The sequence below is a fragment of the Syngnathus scovelli genome, chromosome 16 (genome assembly GCF_024217435.2).
Source record: "Syngnathus scovelli strain Florida chromosome 16, RoL_Ssco_1.2, whole genome shotgun sequence".
Classification (NCBI taxonomy): domain Eukaryota; kingdom Metazoa; phylum Chordata; class Actinopteri; order Syngnathiformes; family Syngnathidae; genus Syngnathus; species Syngnathus scovelli.
This window is the reverse complement of record NC_090862.1, coordinates 1,493,927-1,510,670: the sequence shown is the minus strand read 5'-3', so window position 1 is coordinate 1,510,670 and position 16,744 is coordinate 1,493,927. Positions and strand designations below refer to the sequence as shown.

The 16,744-nt window shown below is 42.0% G+C and overlaps 2 protein-coding genes across 4 annotated transcripts; one reads left to right on the top strand and one right to left on the bottom strand.

The window, feature by feature from the left end:
• Window positions 1–1,006: 1,006 nt before the first annotated feature.
• On the bottom strand, window positions 1,007–11,362 carry baiap2l2a (BAR/IMD domain containing adaptor protein 2 like 2a). 3 transcript variants are annotated; one of them, XM_049746181.1, is made up of 14 exons: window positions 11,213–11,362; window positions 6,214–6,289; window positions 5,464–5,550; window positions 4,988–5,049; window positions 4,810–4,881; window positions 4,649–4,720; window positions 4,439–4,570; window positions 3,908–4,006; window positions 3,543–3,609; window positions 3,192–3,387; window positions 2,603–2,671; window positions 1,718–1,880; window positions 1,180–1,220; window positions 1,007–1,085 (listed from the first exon to the last, which is right to left on the bottom strand). In XM_049746181.1, exons 2-14 carry the CDS (start codon window positions 6,281–6,283, stop codon window positions 1,007–1,009), a joined length of 1,209 nt encoding a protein of 402 aa, XP_049602138.1. In that variant the 5' UTR covers window positions 6,284–6,289; window positions 11,213–11,362. The 3 variants fall into 3 exon arrangements, with proteins under 3 accessions (XP_049602138.1, XP_049602137.1, XP_049602136.1); XM_049746180.2 differs by lacking the exon at window positions 11,213–11,362 and adding an exon at window positions 6,443–7,189 and having other exon boundaries at window positions 3,543–3,603; XM_049746179.2 differs by lacking the exon at window positions 11,213–11,362 and adding an exon at window positions 6,443–7,175.
• On the top strand, window positions 8,442–13,999 carry nptxra (neuronal pentraxin receptor a). Its single transcript, XM_049746176.2, has 5 exons — window positions 8,442–9,473; window positions 11,237–11,513; window positions 11,667–11,899; window positions 12,405–12,584; window positions 12,650–13,999. The coding sequence occupies exons 1-5, from the start codon at window positions 8,787–8,789 to the stop codon at window positions 12,878–12,880; spliced, it is 1,608 nt and encodes a 535-aa protein (XP_049602133.1). The 5' UTR covers window positions 8,442–8,786; the 3' UTR covers window positions 12,881–13,999.
• Window positions 14,000–16,744: the final 2,745 nt, after the last annotated feature.

Genomic DNA, 16,744 nt, shown 5'->3' with positions numbered 1-16,744 from the left:
GCTGCACTTTTTCCTCAAGCAGAGCAACTGAAAAACAACTTGACAGCAAGGCCTCCTCATAAAGTAGAAAGCCATGCACTTCAAAGCCTTTGAGAAAGGCACCGTATAAAAACAAGCCTGGAATATTATCAAATGTACCAGAGGTGCTGGGCTCATTTAAAACAAGCATACTTTGAAGCCATTAGCACAATTGGATTCACACTGAGGTTCAATTTGGGTTAAGCATCCCCGACGGAAGAGCCAAAAAGGCAATGTGGGATCTTCTTTTGTAGGCCAATTTACTGCCTGAGCAAAATAAACAGAGAGTCCAGTCCGCTTGTATGGAGGCGACCAAGACAGAACCGAGTTGATTCCCAATGTTGCATATCAAGACAAAATGATACAATAAATATTAAAATGGACCTTCATTCAACAGCATTTATTTGGGAATAGTAACATTTCATTATTACATTTTCAATTTGCATGAATGGAGCAATGATGTCTCAGAGGTGTCATTAATTTTAATTTTCCAATTACTATACGGTTGAGAACAGACTAGCGAAGAAATAGCACAGTCGAAGTGCGATGGTAAGGAAAAAATTAAAAACACCAACAGCTGCTCAGAGTCGAGCATACGGACGATTTCTAAGTAATGAAAATTGAAGGCTCGTTATTTTTAACTACGTAAAAATCACGCTCAGCATAAAAATACTTAAACTTGTAATGTAGCCCAAAATTGGGAAAAGAGATTTTAAGTGGCCCCTCTCACAAATATTTGTCTACATTTGTTGCTGGGACAGTGGTAGTGCCCCCTGCTGGCAATAAGTGATACATTACATTGGTTCATAGTGGCACATTATATTACACAGTATTAAAAAAATAGATACTGGAAAGAGTATTGTGGTGGTATTCAAGCAGAATATGATCTCCATATGATTCATTCAACAAAACTAGAATGCAATCATAAAAATATGGCAAAGTATTATTAACAACGTCAAGAGAGGACAATCATCAACCGTACTTGACATTAGCGATAAACACGAGGGGCTGACCTGTCATTGGTGGATGTGGGCTTCAACTTAACTGTTGCAAATGGGTTCGTGCCCCTTTAAGATCGAGAGAAGAAAAGAAAAGATTTATGGATGATCCATTTTTCTCAATGGAAAAACATTAGCCACATTTGTGTATTTTTTTTCTTACCTCGGGAAGAGTTCTGGTTTTGATTCGTGTGGCTGGGATCGCTGCAGAAAAACGAGAAAAGGGTCTGAGTGAGTGAAAAAAAAACTAACACTTGCAGTTTGACACAACTTCAATCATTGAACTCTTGACCGGTTCACGCCATTCTCTTGCACATTCTAACAAATGCACAAATGATAGAGGATATCTTCAAAATGATATCACAACACACACAGATGCACACACACGCACACACAAACTTCCTCACTCATCCACTATCAGCAGCTGGAGCTTCCACCCTGCATCCACCAGAAAGAGGGATGAGGTGACATGGAGAACAGTACTTTGCCAGAGTGCCCCTGCTGGACAAACGAGTACATTGCAACAAAAGCCTTTTTCAAAGCAGACTGCTAATTAATTAATGTGTTTTTTTTTTTCTCTATCTATCAGTAAACCCACAAGCAATGTAGCCTGACTTTCATCTGAGACATGAATAAAAAGCAAAAATAGCACACGATTTGGTCGGACTGTTCAATAATAACCAACTGTTAATAATGTTTACCTTTTTTTCGGGATTAGACCCCGTCGTCTTGTCTGATGTGCTCGTTTGACTGGAGTATTTATTTGAAGATTGCGATAGCGGAGGCGGAGGCGGCGGAGCTGGCGTCTTTCTTTCCGTCCGGCTACTCGCACTGCTGTTGTTTCGTCCCAGGGGAGCGGAACTACTGCAAAGATACATATAAATGATAAAATCAGTGAGGAATAATACAAAGTATTTCATCTGACAAAAGCTTTCGCTTTCCTCATCATTTAAAACGCCTGATTTCAACAACACTGACAAAAGAGGTTGGTAAGTGTGCAGAAAGTTGCCATCCACTTGATATTCGATTTAACATGAAGTGTCCACAGCGAGTGAACGATGTTTGAGCTAAATGCTCGTACTGGTGTTCCTCAAGGCGCTGGGTCACCCATATAACTTAAATGGCTCAGCCCTGATTATTGGTCCATATAAATCCAATCGAGATGGCCTGGGGGAAAGTGGTACAATTAGCCTGTATGGAAAGAACTCTTAAGCAAGTAGCGGTGTGGCTATGCAGAATTCAATCATTCAAAACTATTGATGAAGTGAAAGATTTCCTCGATGTGAGAATAATAAGTTGAGCGCTTACTGATGATGTCCTTGATTATCCTCAAAGCATTATTATACCCAGTCACGTTTCTACTTGTAATGGACAGATCAAAGTTGCCACATCTGACACTCCAAGTGATTAAAAAAAGATTCTCATTTGACTGAGGCTAATGAGGCTGAAGTTCCTTGCGGATGAGGACGACGTAACATGAATTCTAAATGGAAACCGTGCAACGATCGACAAAATCTCTCTCCCTCTTTTTTGGACTGAGGAATCACGGGATGCATCCTTTTTTTTTTCCCAGCATGTTTGCTTACCCCAGGTCAGTTTGCAGAGGAGGGTCCACATCCACTTCTTCCACAAAGGAGGCCGGGAACCATCCCTGACTGAAAACATATGGACACTGAGAAATAAATTTTGAGTTGATTCTGAAGAAAAGAAAATACAGTCTCTTGATAAAATTGATATGCTAAAAAATGCTTATATAGTGTCTGACAGCTACTTTACAAATTCTTGAATAATCATGATCCATCCACAGAGGTTCACAATTGCCTCCAGATGCCACAAGAGGGCAGCAAAGCACTACTTTTCATTCACCTCTCGCCTGTCTAAACAAATTTGCGTTTCACTTCAACATAGTTCCTTTTCACTAAGATGGTGCCAAAGCATTACTTTTATATTAGACAGGGCACAAAAACAGCAATAGGTGAGTTTTGCAGTAGATAAAGGGTTTCAAAAAATAAATCCACAAGTCACAAATGGAGGGGATACGATACAATACAATATGTCCGTTCAATCTGACATGAATACATTAGCACCAGATTTGAAAGAACTCATTAGCTTGCATAGTACAGCAGGCGGCGAGTGCATACACACATTTGCACACAGAAAAGGACTCCAACTCACCGTGAATTGTTGCCAGCTGCACGGCCGTACAGCCAGCCGTTTTTCGGCTGCAGGACCAGCACGGTAATCATCTCTCCCTTGGCAAAGTGCAGCATGGTTGGATTGGAGCCACCTGGCTGATGGGCTACCAGGGCCCTCATGGATCTTCCTGCACCCCCCACTGAAGAGCGATAGATGCTCCCCTGGGGGGACGGTGCTGAACACATCAAGAATCAAGGACACTGGAGCTCAAATTCTGGCTCTGCTCCTGATGTGTCATCTACAATTCTCCTCCATTTCACTTATATTTGAAAGTAAGTATATATATTTTTTAAAGACCGACAAATTTCTGCTGTCAACTAATTTTCTCACCTCTTGACGGTACATTGCCGAGAGGTTGCTCTTCTCTGTTCCTCCGGTTGGCTTGTCTTACCTGCGCCTGCAAGAACAAAATTCAAGACAACACATTGATCCGAGTATGCTCATTATCGGGTATCATTTAGATGCTTCAAGATGACATAAACATTTATTTATAATCTCATGCAGTGGCGGTTTCATCTTCATCCTAGATCAATTCTGAGAGATACAACCTGCCACTAGAGGGCACTACAGCAGCAAAAACAAATTGTCAGATGAGATGCAGACCCAAATTGAGCTGAGAGAGATCAATTCTAAGAAACAAAATATTGTCCCAAACATGTAATGCATCTTTGACCTTGCTTGATAAACTGACTCACAGTGCTATCCGGGCCAGGCGTCCGTTTGGCATCCGATCCTCTCGTAGCATTAACCTCCTCTGTCCACAAGTCAGCCTTCTGCTGGAGAGGCCCTCCATTCTATGACACAAAACAGAGATGAGTAAGTGTTGACAACTGCACGCAAAACATGACCTCAGCGACTTGCGGATGAAGGTAATTAGTGCTCGCTTATTGCCTTTGCCCTTTGAAGCATGAGCGGTTTCCCCACAGATGGTTCGATAATTATTTCAGACGGCTAGGACCTCATAAAACAAAGTATGTTTGGTCTCCGATTCGAGGTGTCAGTTTCACTGGCTGTGGCGAGATGAAAGAAGGAAGGCGCAAGTGGAAAACAGTCAACCTTTCTCCATCCTGCTAAAAATGCTGAATCGCCGTCATCTTCTAATCTCCTGCTCTGCGGTTGACCCTCATTATGAAGACGGAAAATTTACCCACAGAGACTAATAGTCGCTGACACAATCATGAAACATGATTGAGAATTCTCTTTTGAGCATGTCCTTGTTCTGGTACCTTCGTCATGAGACGGGAGAAGGACTGGATAAGGCCGCAGTGTTTCTCAGCCAGGAAGCGATATCTTCTCTCTTCCTCCTTTAGCGCCTCGCTATGACTTTCCTGAAGGAACTGCAAATGCTCAGCAGCATTCTGTTCATACATAAGATTGACTGTAAATCACCTCATACACAATACACACATTTCCACTGGAAGACATTGAACGCTAACCTGGTTAGCTCCACGTCTGCTCGTAGCTGCTGGCTGATCATAGACGCTCACCTCGTATTGCTTTCTGCTGTCCTGTCGGTTCCGTTCAAGCACTTTACATGAATCACAGTCTTAAAGTTGCAAGAAAGTCACTTTTCATTTCAGAAGAGAGTCTCGCTTACCGATAAATAATCTTTGTCCAGTCTAACGTTATTATCCATCTCTTCAAGAATGTCATTAGTGAACCAGCGGAACTTGGATGACACACACATAAAGTATACAGTGACCGTCAACATGCAATAAAATACACATCATAGTATGATAATATTTTCAAATTCTTTGTGAAATCTTGTTACTTACTACTCCCTCCAGCTCCAAGGTGAGCCTCTTTTGGCTCTCGGCGATCTGAATCAGGACATCCCCTTAAAGATAAATATAATACATAATAATGTACTTTTTTTTTTTTGGGGTGGGGGGGTCTCCAACAGAAAGTTCAACTAGGCACTGCCTATCATTATCTATTATATATGTCCTCATGCCAGCATGTTACTCAATACTGCTGGATAAATAACACACTCACATATCTTGCACTTGGTTGCCATGGACACACACACACACACACACACGACTCAATAGGTGTCATTCAGTCAAGCCTGTTGTAGTACAAGAGGTCTCAAGGTTTCGGAACTACTGTAGGAGTTCATTGGCCAGCTTGGTTCATTTGAGGCCTACTCAATGAAATCTATGCAAATTAAATTAAATCTGCCTGTGCAGAAATAACCTCTTGACTTTGCAATCCACTAAAATTGAAGTTCCCTTTTGGTGTTTTGACTTACCTATTGAACGCGAGGACATGGTGTGAAAGGCCTGCTCGCCCATCTGTGAAAGCGCAGTGAAGTAAGCATCGCTTTTCACCGCCAGAGCTGAAAAACATTGGAAAGTAATGGACTTTATACAAACGTCCATTTACATATACACACACACATATCCCACTTGGCAATGTTCCTCTTGCTGAAATATTTAGCATGCTAGCTGCATATTTAAATGTACAGCATGTCATTGCAGCACATTAGTAGCTGTGTAAACTTTGAAAAAAAAAATTAAAATCCTTCCCTTGTTAAAAATACACCAGCCCCTCCTTGAGCAGTGCAGGTTATATATTCATGGAGGAAAAAGGTTTTATGATTTATCTTAGATACATTTCCTTGTCCCACAAAAAAAAAAACTAATATAATACAAGATATGTAGACTTTTTACATCCACTGTAAAAAAATCCAATATATTGTAAATGTGTTTTTTTTTCTCCTAGGGGCAAGAAACCCAGTTGCTTGAATCTTGATAATGTCGTAATAAGAACTCCAAACACGCCTTGGATACAAGCGAGGCGTGCACAAGCAAACACAACAGCACTACATAAGTCCCAACAAACATGAACTTTGGAACGAGGTTCTATCAAACAGACGGCTGACGTTACAGTTTGTTTAGTTTACAGCGCTATGAAACGAATGGTGTGTGAACACCACACGCAAGGAGTCGGGAAGCAACAAATTCAAATTTGTTCTCCTTCACCATCATCTTTTTCTTACTTTGGAAAGCTCGGACATAGCTGTTTCCCAGCGACACAAGTTTTTGAAGGTCGGGGTTGAATTCATCCATCAAGCTCTGTTAAAGAAAAAAAAAAAGGGAGAAATATATGACTAACAAAAACATTTGGATCATTGAGTTTGTATTAAAAAATCACATCTACACTTTAATGATGAGTTCAAAACAGAAAATTCCATTCAACCTCCAACCCCAAAACTATTTATTACTTACCGAGTAAATCCCCAAGGTTGATCGATGTAACTGCTCACTGTTCATTGCAGACATTTTAATATCCACTCTTGCGGAACTATCGATGAAATCCCTAGAGAGCATCCGAGTCTTAACTCATCCGAGCCAACCGAGTTGGATGTATGGAAGTGAAAGAGCTCAGGTTGTTGCTAATAGACTCAGCTGTGACTTGAATAGCGTGCAGTAAATAATTAAACACGGCTCCGCCATAAAACACAACGGCATATCCTGTAAAGCGTGACTTAGTGTTTGCTGAATAAAACATTGGGATAGATTTTTTTTTTTTCACTTCCCCGCAAAGCTAGAGACAATTTATTGTTTTTATTATTCCAACTTTAGGGGACCCAATTTTCCACAGAAGCCGTGACGGGTGCATTTTGTGAGCATATCGGGAAAAAAAGAAAATAAATAATATAGAATAAACGGGAGAATTTTTAAAAATATGCGGAAGTCCGTTTGAACGAGTAGTTAAGGTGTTAAAGATTTAATTAAAATTGTTGCCTGCTCACAAGGATATGACACTGCATTAACCCGCATCTCTCATGACTCATTATATCTGCATTAGCACAACACCACGCTGATGAGTATTGATGCGTTCAACTCGAGAGAGGAAATGAGTGAGGGAAATATGGACGCTTTGATTACGGGATTCATAATTTATAGTTTAATAAATTACAAGCCGTGGTTGTCAGAGTCAGGCGGCGCTATTGGCGTGTACACTAGGTGGCATTAAAAACCAACTGGATACACGAGAAGAATTTTAAGCAGTATTATGATGGGGGAAAAAAAAAAGCAGCCTGAAAGCAAAACCAATTGAACACAAACTTGTGATCATCTAATCCACAAATGTTAATTCTGACCTGAATGAATTTAAATGTAGGCTACAGTGAATTAACCACTAAAGAGTCTTTTTGCGGCTCCACTGGCTTTTTACATCAATTATAGATGAACGCACAGTTTGCTGATTAATAACCGCACTTAAGTCTCGAGAGCTTCTCCCAGTTTAGTCTTTACAATGCAAATTTTAGTGGAATATATATGTTTGGAATAATAATTACAATGAGAACCACATTTAAAAAAAGTAAGCATTTAAAAAAAGCCATGAGTGCATGTTGACCCAAAGATTAACACGTATTAGCACTTAGCTGTGTGTGTGTGCGTGATTTAATGACCTCACTAATGGCAGCAGCTCTGAATCGTGCAACACGCAAAGACACCCACCATCCACCACCACCAGGGTCATCATTCTGTCAAGTCTATTGCTGTGGAGCTGCTCCAGTGGGAACCTTGAGCGGGATTTATAGCCGTGCACACTTCCCCACACACTATATAGTATGGCTGTAATGTGAAGCTGAGCAACTAATGATTAGATATAGTGGGTGGGGGGGTGGCTGGTACAAATATACCTATGAAGGCTGTATGCAGGAAAAACATTCACTGCAGTGCAGCAAAAAAAAAAAAAAAAATGCCTTCGATATGCAGCCAAGTTACATTTTCTTCAAGCGGCAAGCGGATATGCATCCCGTATAAATTCACGGTTAACTTGTTTTATAGATGGAGACATTGGATTAAGAGGCTGGGGGAAGAGTGCACTGTGTTCCCTTCTGACAATGTCATTTATCTTTGATACATAAAGTAGCATCAATGCAAATGCCTATAAACATTGGTGGTATTTTTTTTTTTTTTTTTTTTTTAAAGAAATGTGTTCCATGAGTTTTGCCTAGCAACAAGTGGTTCAGCCTTGGCAGTAATACACTCAATCAAGTCTGTTGATTTACAACAGTTGATTATAATTATATTTTTTATGGATTTATAATTGTATTTTTTTTTATTTTAGGATCAATGAGGGGTTATGTTGCAGTGCGAGTTAAGAAGAACATCACACAAGAGCAAAAAATAATAATAATAATAATAATAATTTTCCGCATGCACATTGAGGAGTGTTGAACGTGATTCCATTGGGATTGTCACCCACACATTTTGCCCTCACTTTGCCTCAATTATGATCACCGGGCCGGGCTGCATTTTATCTGACATGCGCGTTGCGCACACGCACGGAGGAGGCGTAACAGTAACACACTATGCCTCAAATGCTTTCTGACGACTCCATGATAACTCGCTCTCGTGTCCTCACTATCTCCGTGAGAACACAAAAGTAAACCGGATTCTTTTTTTTTTACTCCTTTGCTCTTGGAATCAAAACGTCGATGATTTTTGCTGCACTTTTTCCTCTCGCGGGGTTGTTGTTGTTATGATTAGATTTTTTTGATTGTCGATCGTCTCCGCCGCCACCCTGAAGTTCATTGTGATCATTTTGGCCGCCGGCATGGTGGCCTTTATCGGCGCCGTTATCTGCATCATCGCGGCCGTCCATACCGGAAGCACCAAGGCGGCACGGCAGCAGCCGGCAGCCGACAACCGATCGCTGTACGCGCACGGCGCCACGCAGCCCCCCGCCACCAGAGGCTCAGCGGCCAGGACTGGCGCCCTGGGCGCTCTCCATGGTTCTGAAGTGCCCGAATCCGAAGCACCGACCTTCCGCATCGGGCTCGACGGTCTGGACGGGGTCACTGGACTAACCGGGCACGACCCAGCTGTCAGTCGACTCATTTGCACGCCGATCCCCGCCGGAGAGTGCGACCCGAGAAACTTTCAGCAACAAGCGGACGACCCGACGCTATACGCGGGAGAGGACTGGGGCTACCTCCGCACCACCGCGGACGAGCTCCGGCAAACCGTCCTCCAGCAAAAGGAGCAAATACAAACGGACCAGCGGACCATCAGGGAGCTGACTGGCAAACTATCCGAGTGCGAGAGGGGGATGAAGGCTCGAGGTGGCGTCGGAGAACGACGGAGAGGAGCTGCGGGCATATGGGGAGGCAAAAGCCCGGCAGAGCGGATCATGGTGCGGGATAGCCCCGCGTCTGCACCTGACCACGTGCTCACGCTACGGGCTGTGAATGAGCTGGAGCAGGCCATCAGTCAGCTCAAAGACCGCATTGAGAGACTGGAGGTATGTTGTGCAGGAAGAAATCACCCCCTACACGCAGCTACACTACACTGCAGAGGCGTATAATGAATCCCACTCCTTATCCTGGAGCGCTTGCATGGCATGATTTTAAAAGCAGAAGAGGGATTCCTGTCTCAAAACTGTTGAGAATTTCTATTTGATGATGTCTAAATGCTCATCAGGGATCATTCCAGGCTGGATTTTTCTCAAGGTGCATGCAAAGAGAGTTGGAGACAAGTGAGCCTTTGTGAACATTGGCAGGTTTTTTTTGGGGGGGGAGCAAGAATCCCGTCTTTCATTAGAAAGAGACATGCATAAAAATATTCACCAAGCACAACTATGATATTTTAAAGACATCATAGGGAGAGGAAAAAAAAAGGGGGCAAAGTGATGCGGCTGGGGAGGAAGGCTGATGATAAAGTGGCAGAAGAGGGGGAAAAAAGAGAACAGCATCATCAGCCAGAGGAAAAAGAGGAGGGGGTAGCATAACATAAAAAGATGTATAGCGGCCTTTTCGGCGAAAGCAATATCATCCATAATGTATGACTTCCCTAGTTGTAGGCTACAGACCTCTCATTCAATTCCCTGCTTGCACAGTCCCACTTTTATTTTCCATATTAGAGCCATCTCTTCATGACTTGACCTAAAATGCTCTGATATTGTTTTTGAAAATAATGCTGCTGCTGCAGCATCATATTGTATAATGCTGCATTGTTTTGTCAGGGAGCCATCACTTGTAGTTTTCTCTCAACAGCCTAGTCACGTTTCCATCAGTGGGTGCTCGCTCTAGCGGCACAGCGGTGTTTACATCTGATTGTGTGTCGTGGGGAATTTAGAAAAGGGACAATCTGGATGGATGATTTCACACATATGCTAACAGCGGCAATCCACGGTCCTTGTTCTCAAGACAGTTGTTGATTCACACGGCATGGACTCTAAATTCTATTTAGTATGCACCGGATTTCATTTGGGGTATAAAAGCTTGTCATTTATGCAGATCTGTACTGATGCGTGCTCAACACGAGCACCTTTTTACAAATTCATGCATTTATGCATCAGTAAAAAAAAAAAAAACTTGGCGCCTCCGTGCGTAAACAACCCCCTGCCTCAAGCACAACCCCTGGCTAAGTGATAGAAATGAAATATTTGAGAACAGATTCATAAGCATCCAAATAGGATGACGCGTGATCAGAATCGGTGTCATTGAAATATTCGCTTTGCTCACATTCATTTACCAGCATCTGGGAATTTCTTCTACGTTTTTACATATGAAAAAATAAATTCTACCAGCTGCCACTGTTGGCCGTGCAGACTGCTCTCCTAAAAATGTTTTTCTGCTTTTACCGCAAAATCAATAGGTCATATTTTTTTACCGGTATCCTCGGTACTCTAAATTGTGCATCCTCCTAAAGATGAGCGCTTCTTACATAATGTTTGTCCTTATGGGAACTGTTTGGATTCTTCTATAGCTTCACCTTTCTTACGCAACACAAAAAAAAAGTGTACAGTACTGTACGTTGGTTCCGACGACTCACAGTTGTTCGTTTTTTGGTCTGGTCTGGTCTCCATGATGGATGGGGAAATTAGTTACATCAAGAAGAAAGGCCACTTGCTCGTGCTTTGTGTTTTTGACCTTTTCAACTGTTTTTCATTTCCACACGTGTGAAAATGTTTAGTAAACCGAACTGTGGGGAATGAACACACCTCGCAAGTAGCACCAGCATGATAAAGTTTTCTCCTACCTACGTGGTCTTCCTTCTCCGCAGGCCGACATCAATCTGTTTCCTCACAACCAGACGGACATCGGCGCCTCGGCGCTCGTGGAGGACGACAACAAATCTTTTAGCCCGGAAATTTCAGTTGGCCATGGAGCGGGTGCGGAAAGGCCCTTGACGGTGGAGGACTTGGAAGAGGAGCTTGAAAGGAAGGTGGAGCTGTTGGAGAAAGAGAGAAAAGCCTTGAGGCTGGAAACCCAAAGACACAGACAGGAAATGGAGCGGGGGATCGACAAGCTCCACCACCGACTCTCGGGATTGGAGGAAGGTAAATATTAATCCAGACGGTAAATAGAACGCAGTGGTGCGAGAATACATCGAGTTTTAGCTCAAGTAAGATTCTCTGCTGCAAATAAATGATCAGTGAGACTATCAACTGCAAGCAGGAAAAAAAAAAGACTTTTGTGTTTGTCTCTTTCAGCTAATTACTTTGCAGAGGGCTACAGACTCTCTTTCCCATCCCGTACTAACTACATGTACGCCGTGGTGAAACAGTTTATTCCAAAGTTATGGGCCTTCACCTTCTGCCTTTGGCTTCGACCCACGGAAGGAGGCATCGGAACGCCCATCTCTTATGCCGTGTCGGAGCAACCTAATGAACTGGTGCTGCTCCAAGGTCTGCATACGCCCACTGAGCTTCTCATCAATGACAAGGTAGTGAAAATAATCATGTGGTCAGCTAGACCGAGGAAAAATCAATTCAAAACTTCAGCCGTCATTATTGTGACCTGGCCATCTGGATGTAAAAAAAGAAAAATGTCTTTCTTGTAATGAGTTTGATTATTAAAAGAGGGTGTGTATACTTATGCAACTGCATGATCCCACATATTTCATATATATGCTCTCTTATTCAAATGATTTGTCTTAAGATCATTTTTTTAATTGGACAAAAAAAGGGGTGTTTAGACTTTTTATAGCCACTAACAGACAAATCTGGCAGACAAGCGCAAGAAAAATATCGTCTTGTCTGCCTTACACGATAAAAGCGAGCAACAGGGGCTATAGATATATTTTAACGAACCACTTATGCTAAAAAACGCCCTGAGGAAAGGCGTCGCCTTAAAGGCGGCATAATCGCCGGCAGTAAAACAGTACAAACTAAGTACGACTATCAAGATTCAAATGCGCTTCTGCTTTTTTAATTTTTTTTTTTTCCTAGGTGGCCCGACTACCTCTGAACCTTTCTCGCGATAACTGGCAACACGTATGTGTGAGCTGGAACCAGAAAGGAGGAGCGTGGCAGGCCTACCAGGGGGGCAAGCTGAGAGGAGAAGGCCACGGCCTGGCGGACGGTCATAATATTCGACCTGGAGGAGTGTTAGTCCTCGGTCAAGAGCAGGTAAATGCTTCAGCAAAAGTCTTTTGGGTCAGCAAACCTCTGAAATGGGTTGTTTTCCAACCTAGGATTCCCTGGGCGGAGGCTTTGATTCAACTCAAGCTTTAGTCGGAGAGTTGTCCCAGGTGGCTGTGTGGGACCGAGTCCTGTCTGCCGAGCAGGTGGCCGGCTTGGCACGTTGTGGGACGGTGACCCAGGGCAGCGTGGTTCCTTGGACTGAGCGTGGAGTGGAGGTTTATGGCGGAGCCACTAAGTACCCGGGGGAGCCTTGTAGTAAACATAGCCGCAGCTCCAAGTGACAGATGGAGCGTTTGAGGGAAAGGAGGAAGTTTGTTTTTTTTTTTAGAATAAAAAGTTGTTAGCATTCCATTTTTGCAGACAAAAAGGATTAAAGGACAGCTAGCCAGGATGCGGTATTTCAAAAAGCAAATGTTTGTATTTTATGAAGAGTTGCAACTTGGAATAATTTAATGTTAACAATTGAGCCGTTTAAATTTGTGAAAAGAAGTCGAAGGTGAGATAAGAATATCAAGAAGCTGCAAGATGATGAAATATAAGGAAAAGCAAAGAGTGGGATATAATAAACGTCAGCGTGTTATATGGATCATTTTGACCTGCATGTTATATTCATACATGAAACATGAGAAATTGATCATTCGATCAGGCACACTATTTTTGATTGTATTTACATTTTGTGCATATTTTTTGTACTATCAAAATGAGTTTGGGTTTAGGAGTTTGGAACCACAAAAAAAGTATATATATATAAATTCAGATTTGTTTTTATGCCATTTCAATTTTGACAACTGAGTAGAGCCACGGGATAAAGTGACAACCTTCCGGTTATTGTCATCTTCAGACATTCCATGCATGAGGGCCTGGCTAGGTTTATTTCCGGCCTGGTTGATTCCAAAATATTTTAAAAGATCACAAGACGCTCAAGCGTGGTGAGATGTGACGGAGTGACAGACTAAACACTCGCTGCGGACTGCAGATGAAAATATTTTTGCGTATTTCCTACACCAGTGTTGAAATGTGTCATTCTGATGAGTGCAATATATATTTGGTCGACGTGTTTTCACCCTGCAGAATGTTTACTGTATGCCATACAAAGAAATTTGAAAACATCTCCGCCAAATCATGCCGTGCCTAATATTGTCTTTGTGTGCAACGCTGAGAAGATGTTTTATTCAGTTTGTGTGCTTTTATGTCACAGCTTTTGGGCACATTTCGATGGTGTTGTGGCATTATAATAAGAACATTGATACTGAAGAATAAGCCTGTTATGTCTTTTGGGGGTGATTTTTTCTTTGCATTTGTACAATGGTATGTCGAATCTGTTCTGAACATATGTCTTGTTGTACTGTGACGTTGTTTATTGTCATTTATTACAATTAAATTCTTGCTTTTCACATGGATTGAATGTGAGTCTTCAATTTTTGCTCCAATTTGAAAAATAAATGTGTAAATTTGTTTTGCTGACTCCCTCAAATATCCCTATGCCCCCCCACGGGGAAAAAAAAAAAAACTAGCGCCGCCCATGGGTTCGACACTCAGTTGTTGTAACTATGTGCAAGTGACCTTGAGCGAGATACTGAATTGCTGCTGAGGCAACATCATCGGTAGAAAAAAAAAAAGAGGAGATGGCGCTAAAGTACTTTGAGTACCTTGGAGGTAGAAAAGTGCTTCACGAGTGAAAGCCCTTTTACCATTTGCAAAGGTGCACTAGCAGTGCGGTGAAAATAAAAGCTCTCACTGTAACACGACTGGCGTTATCTATGACAACAACACAGAACAAATGGACTTGCACAAGCCATTTTAGCTAACATGACTTTTTACAGTCTCCAGCAGCCGTCTATTTTCATTTGTGTCACATCTTATCCCTCTCGCTCTCCTCGAAGCATGAGTGTCTTCCTCCTCTACTTTTAAAAAGTCCAACCCCCACATTCCTCGTCCTCATTTTTTTTCCGGTCGAGGAAATGTCTTCAATATAGTAGCTAATATAGGACTTAAGCTGCCGTGATAAATTCAAATTCACCGAGCATGTGGACTATAAAAAGTCAGAATAAAGCTCTGGACCCACTGTATGCCAAATTGATTTTTTAAAAATATATTATTCATATCATTATTGTTTGATTTAGCTTTATCTTATGTACAGCTGCAGTTGTTTTTTTTAAGTGCTCTACAAAAGTCGAGTTGAGTAATCACTAGGATCGCACGCAGCAGAGGAAAGACCTTTAATGCCTTTTCTTTTGCCGTTTTAGGTCAAGGGAATGGAGATTAAATGAATCCCTAATTACCGTGAGACTTGACTTCACACAGGAAGATAGAAGTTAGTTTCTTCATGGACAGAAAAGCAATGTGGATTTTTTTCTTTTGTTTCTCACTATGTCGCTTCAGCTTTAAATGACAATAATGAGCAATTTTTGGGCATACTATGGAAATTTCTTCACCGGCACTTCCTCCATTCCTCAGTGGTACCAAACTAAATGAATATTGTAAGAAACAAATCGTGTTGCATTATTTCCAAAGCATTACACTTTGTGATCCGCCTCTGACTGAACGATGGAAATCAGAGTGGATTGAAAAGTAGGATGGATGCAAGCCGCTGCGGGGATTTAAAACTGTGACCTTTCCATTAAAAAAAAAACCCAACAACCTCCAGGCTGACCATCTTGACCATCTTTAGCATATTGACAGGCAAAAAAATGACATTTCCCATTGGATTACTAGTGCAGATCTAATCCATGATGTTTCATCTAGGAATGGACAGTATGTAATCCCGAATAATCCATGCAATTGATGGCCCAACAGATTGAACCCCTCCAGCCAGCACAATGGTTTAACCCAGGTTGGGATCAAATAAAAAAAAATTGTCCCTTTACATGATTAATTCAGCATGATTCAAATCTATTTTGTAAAGTGTTGATTTTGTTGTGGGGAAAATCTGATTTTCATATTTACATGATCTAAACGACCGGGCTTTCAATTCTCAGGTACTAATTGGACCTTGAGGCGCTATTTTCTCTTCCTGCCAGATGCTGCAGCTCCAGGGAACGTCGCAAACTAAAATAATCAACTCGACCGGGATTTTCGGATTTCAAGCTGTTTTAAATATTGACTGGGCTCGTCCATTAGAGAAAATTCTCCTGTGGGAGAAGATACGATAAACATTTTAACTGAAGAGCTTGTGATGACTTCAAATCAGAATAACTAGTTTCGATTCCAAACAAAATATTTCTCCAACACTGTCATCATGCTAGCTACTTCCAAATGGTCAGATTTACCTACTCCTCCTTTTCTTTGTAAGTAATCCACCTACTCAGCCTCCACATGGCTGCCTACCAGAATAGAACCCGTTTTACACATAAGCGTACTCGCGGTCCAAAATTCCCACTGAGACTCCATCTGGACAGGAACTCTTCATCTTCCTCCATCTTTGTCACCCACTCTGCCTCTCATCCTCCTCCCACACGTTCATTCAAACATGGACGACCATCATGGAACACCAAAGAACTCGCAGTCCACCACAAAAATCTTCATGAAATATTTTTGCCATTTCAAACCAAGGGACCATTATATAATAAGAATGAGGTGTGAAGACAAATGAGTGTGCTAATGTGGGAAGGAGGAGGGAGGGAGTGGATGAGTGGGCTGTCTGCACGCAGCACGATGAAGAAGGGTGACAAATGCAAATTACGGACAAAAATATTGGGACATAAAATACCACAAAGTCTCCGAATGGGTTCCTCAATATCTACGCTCTTTGAAAACTAGCATCAAGAGAAAAGTCAAGTGAAATAGAAATGTCTTTTGCATCATCTGGCCTTCATGGTGTTATGTTGGTTATTCCAACTGAAGTTTTCTTTGCAGTTTGCCCTTCAAGTAGTTCCGCAACCGGCCCTCGCACTCATGTCCTCAAGGTGTTTTCTTTTCCATCTGCTTAAATGACATTTTCTGTTGGCTAAGAAAAAGGATCATCACAAACTACGCTTTGAATTGCAGAATCAGATGCAAGGGTCACAAAAAGATGAGATCATTCGCCAAGTCGCCATTTCTCAAGTCGATCATCAACAAAAAAAACAAACGGTCTCCCCTTTCTAATTCCCTCTGCCTTTTCATTTTTTGCTCCCTACGAACGAGACGACAGCTACCTGCTCGAA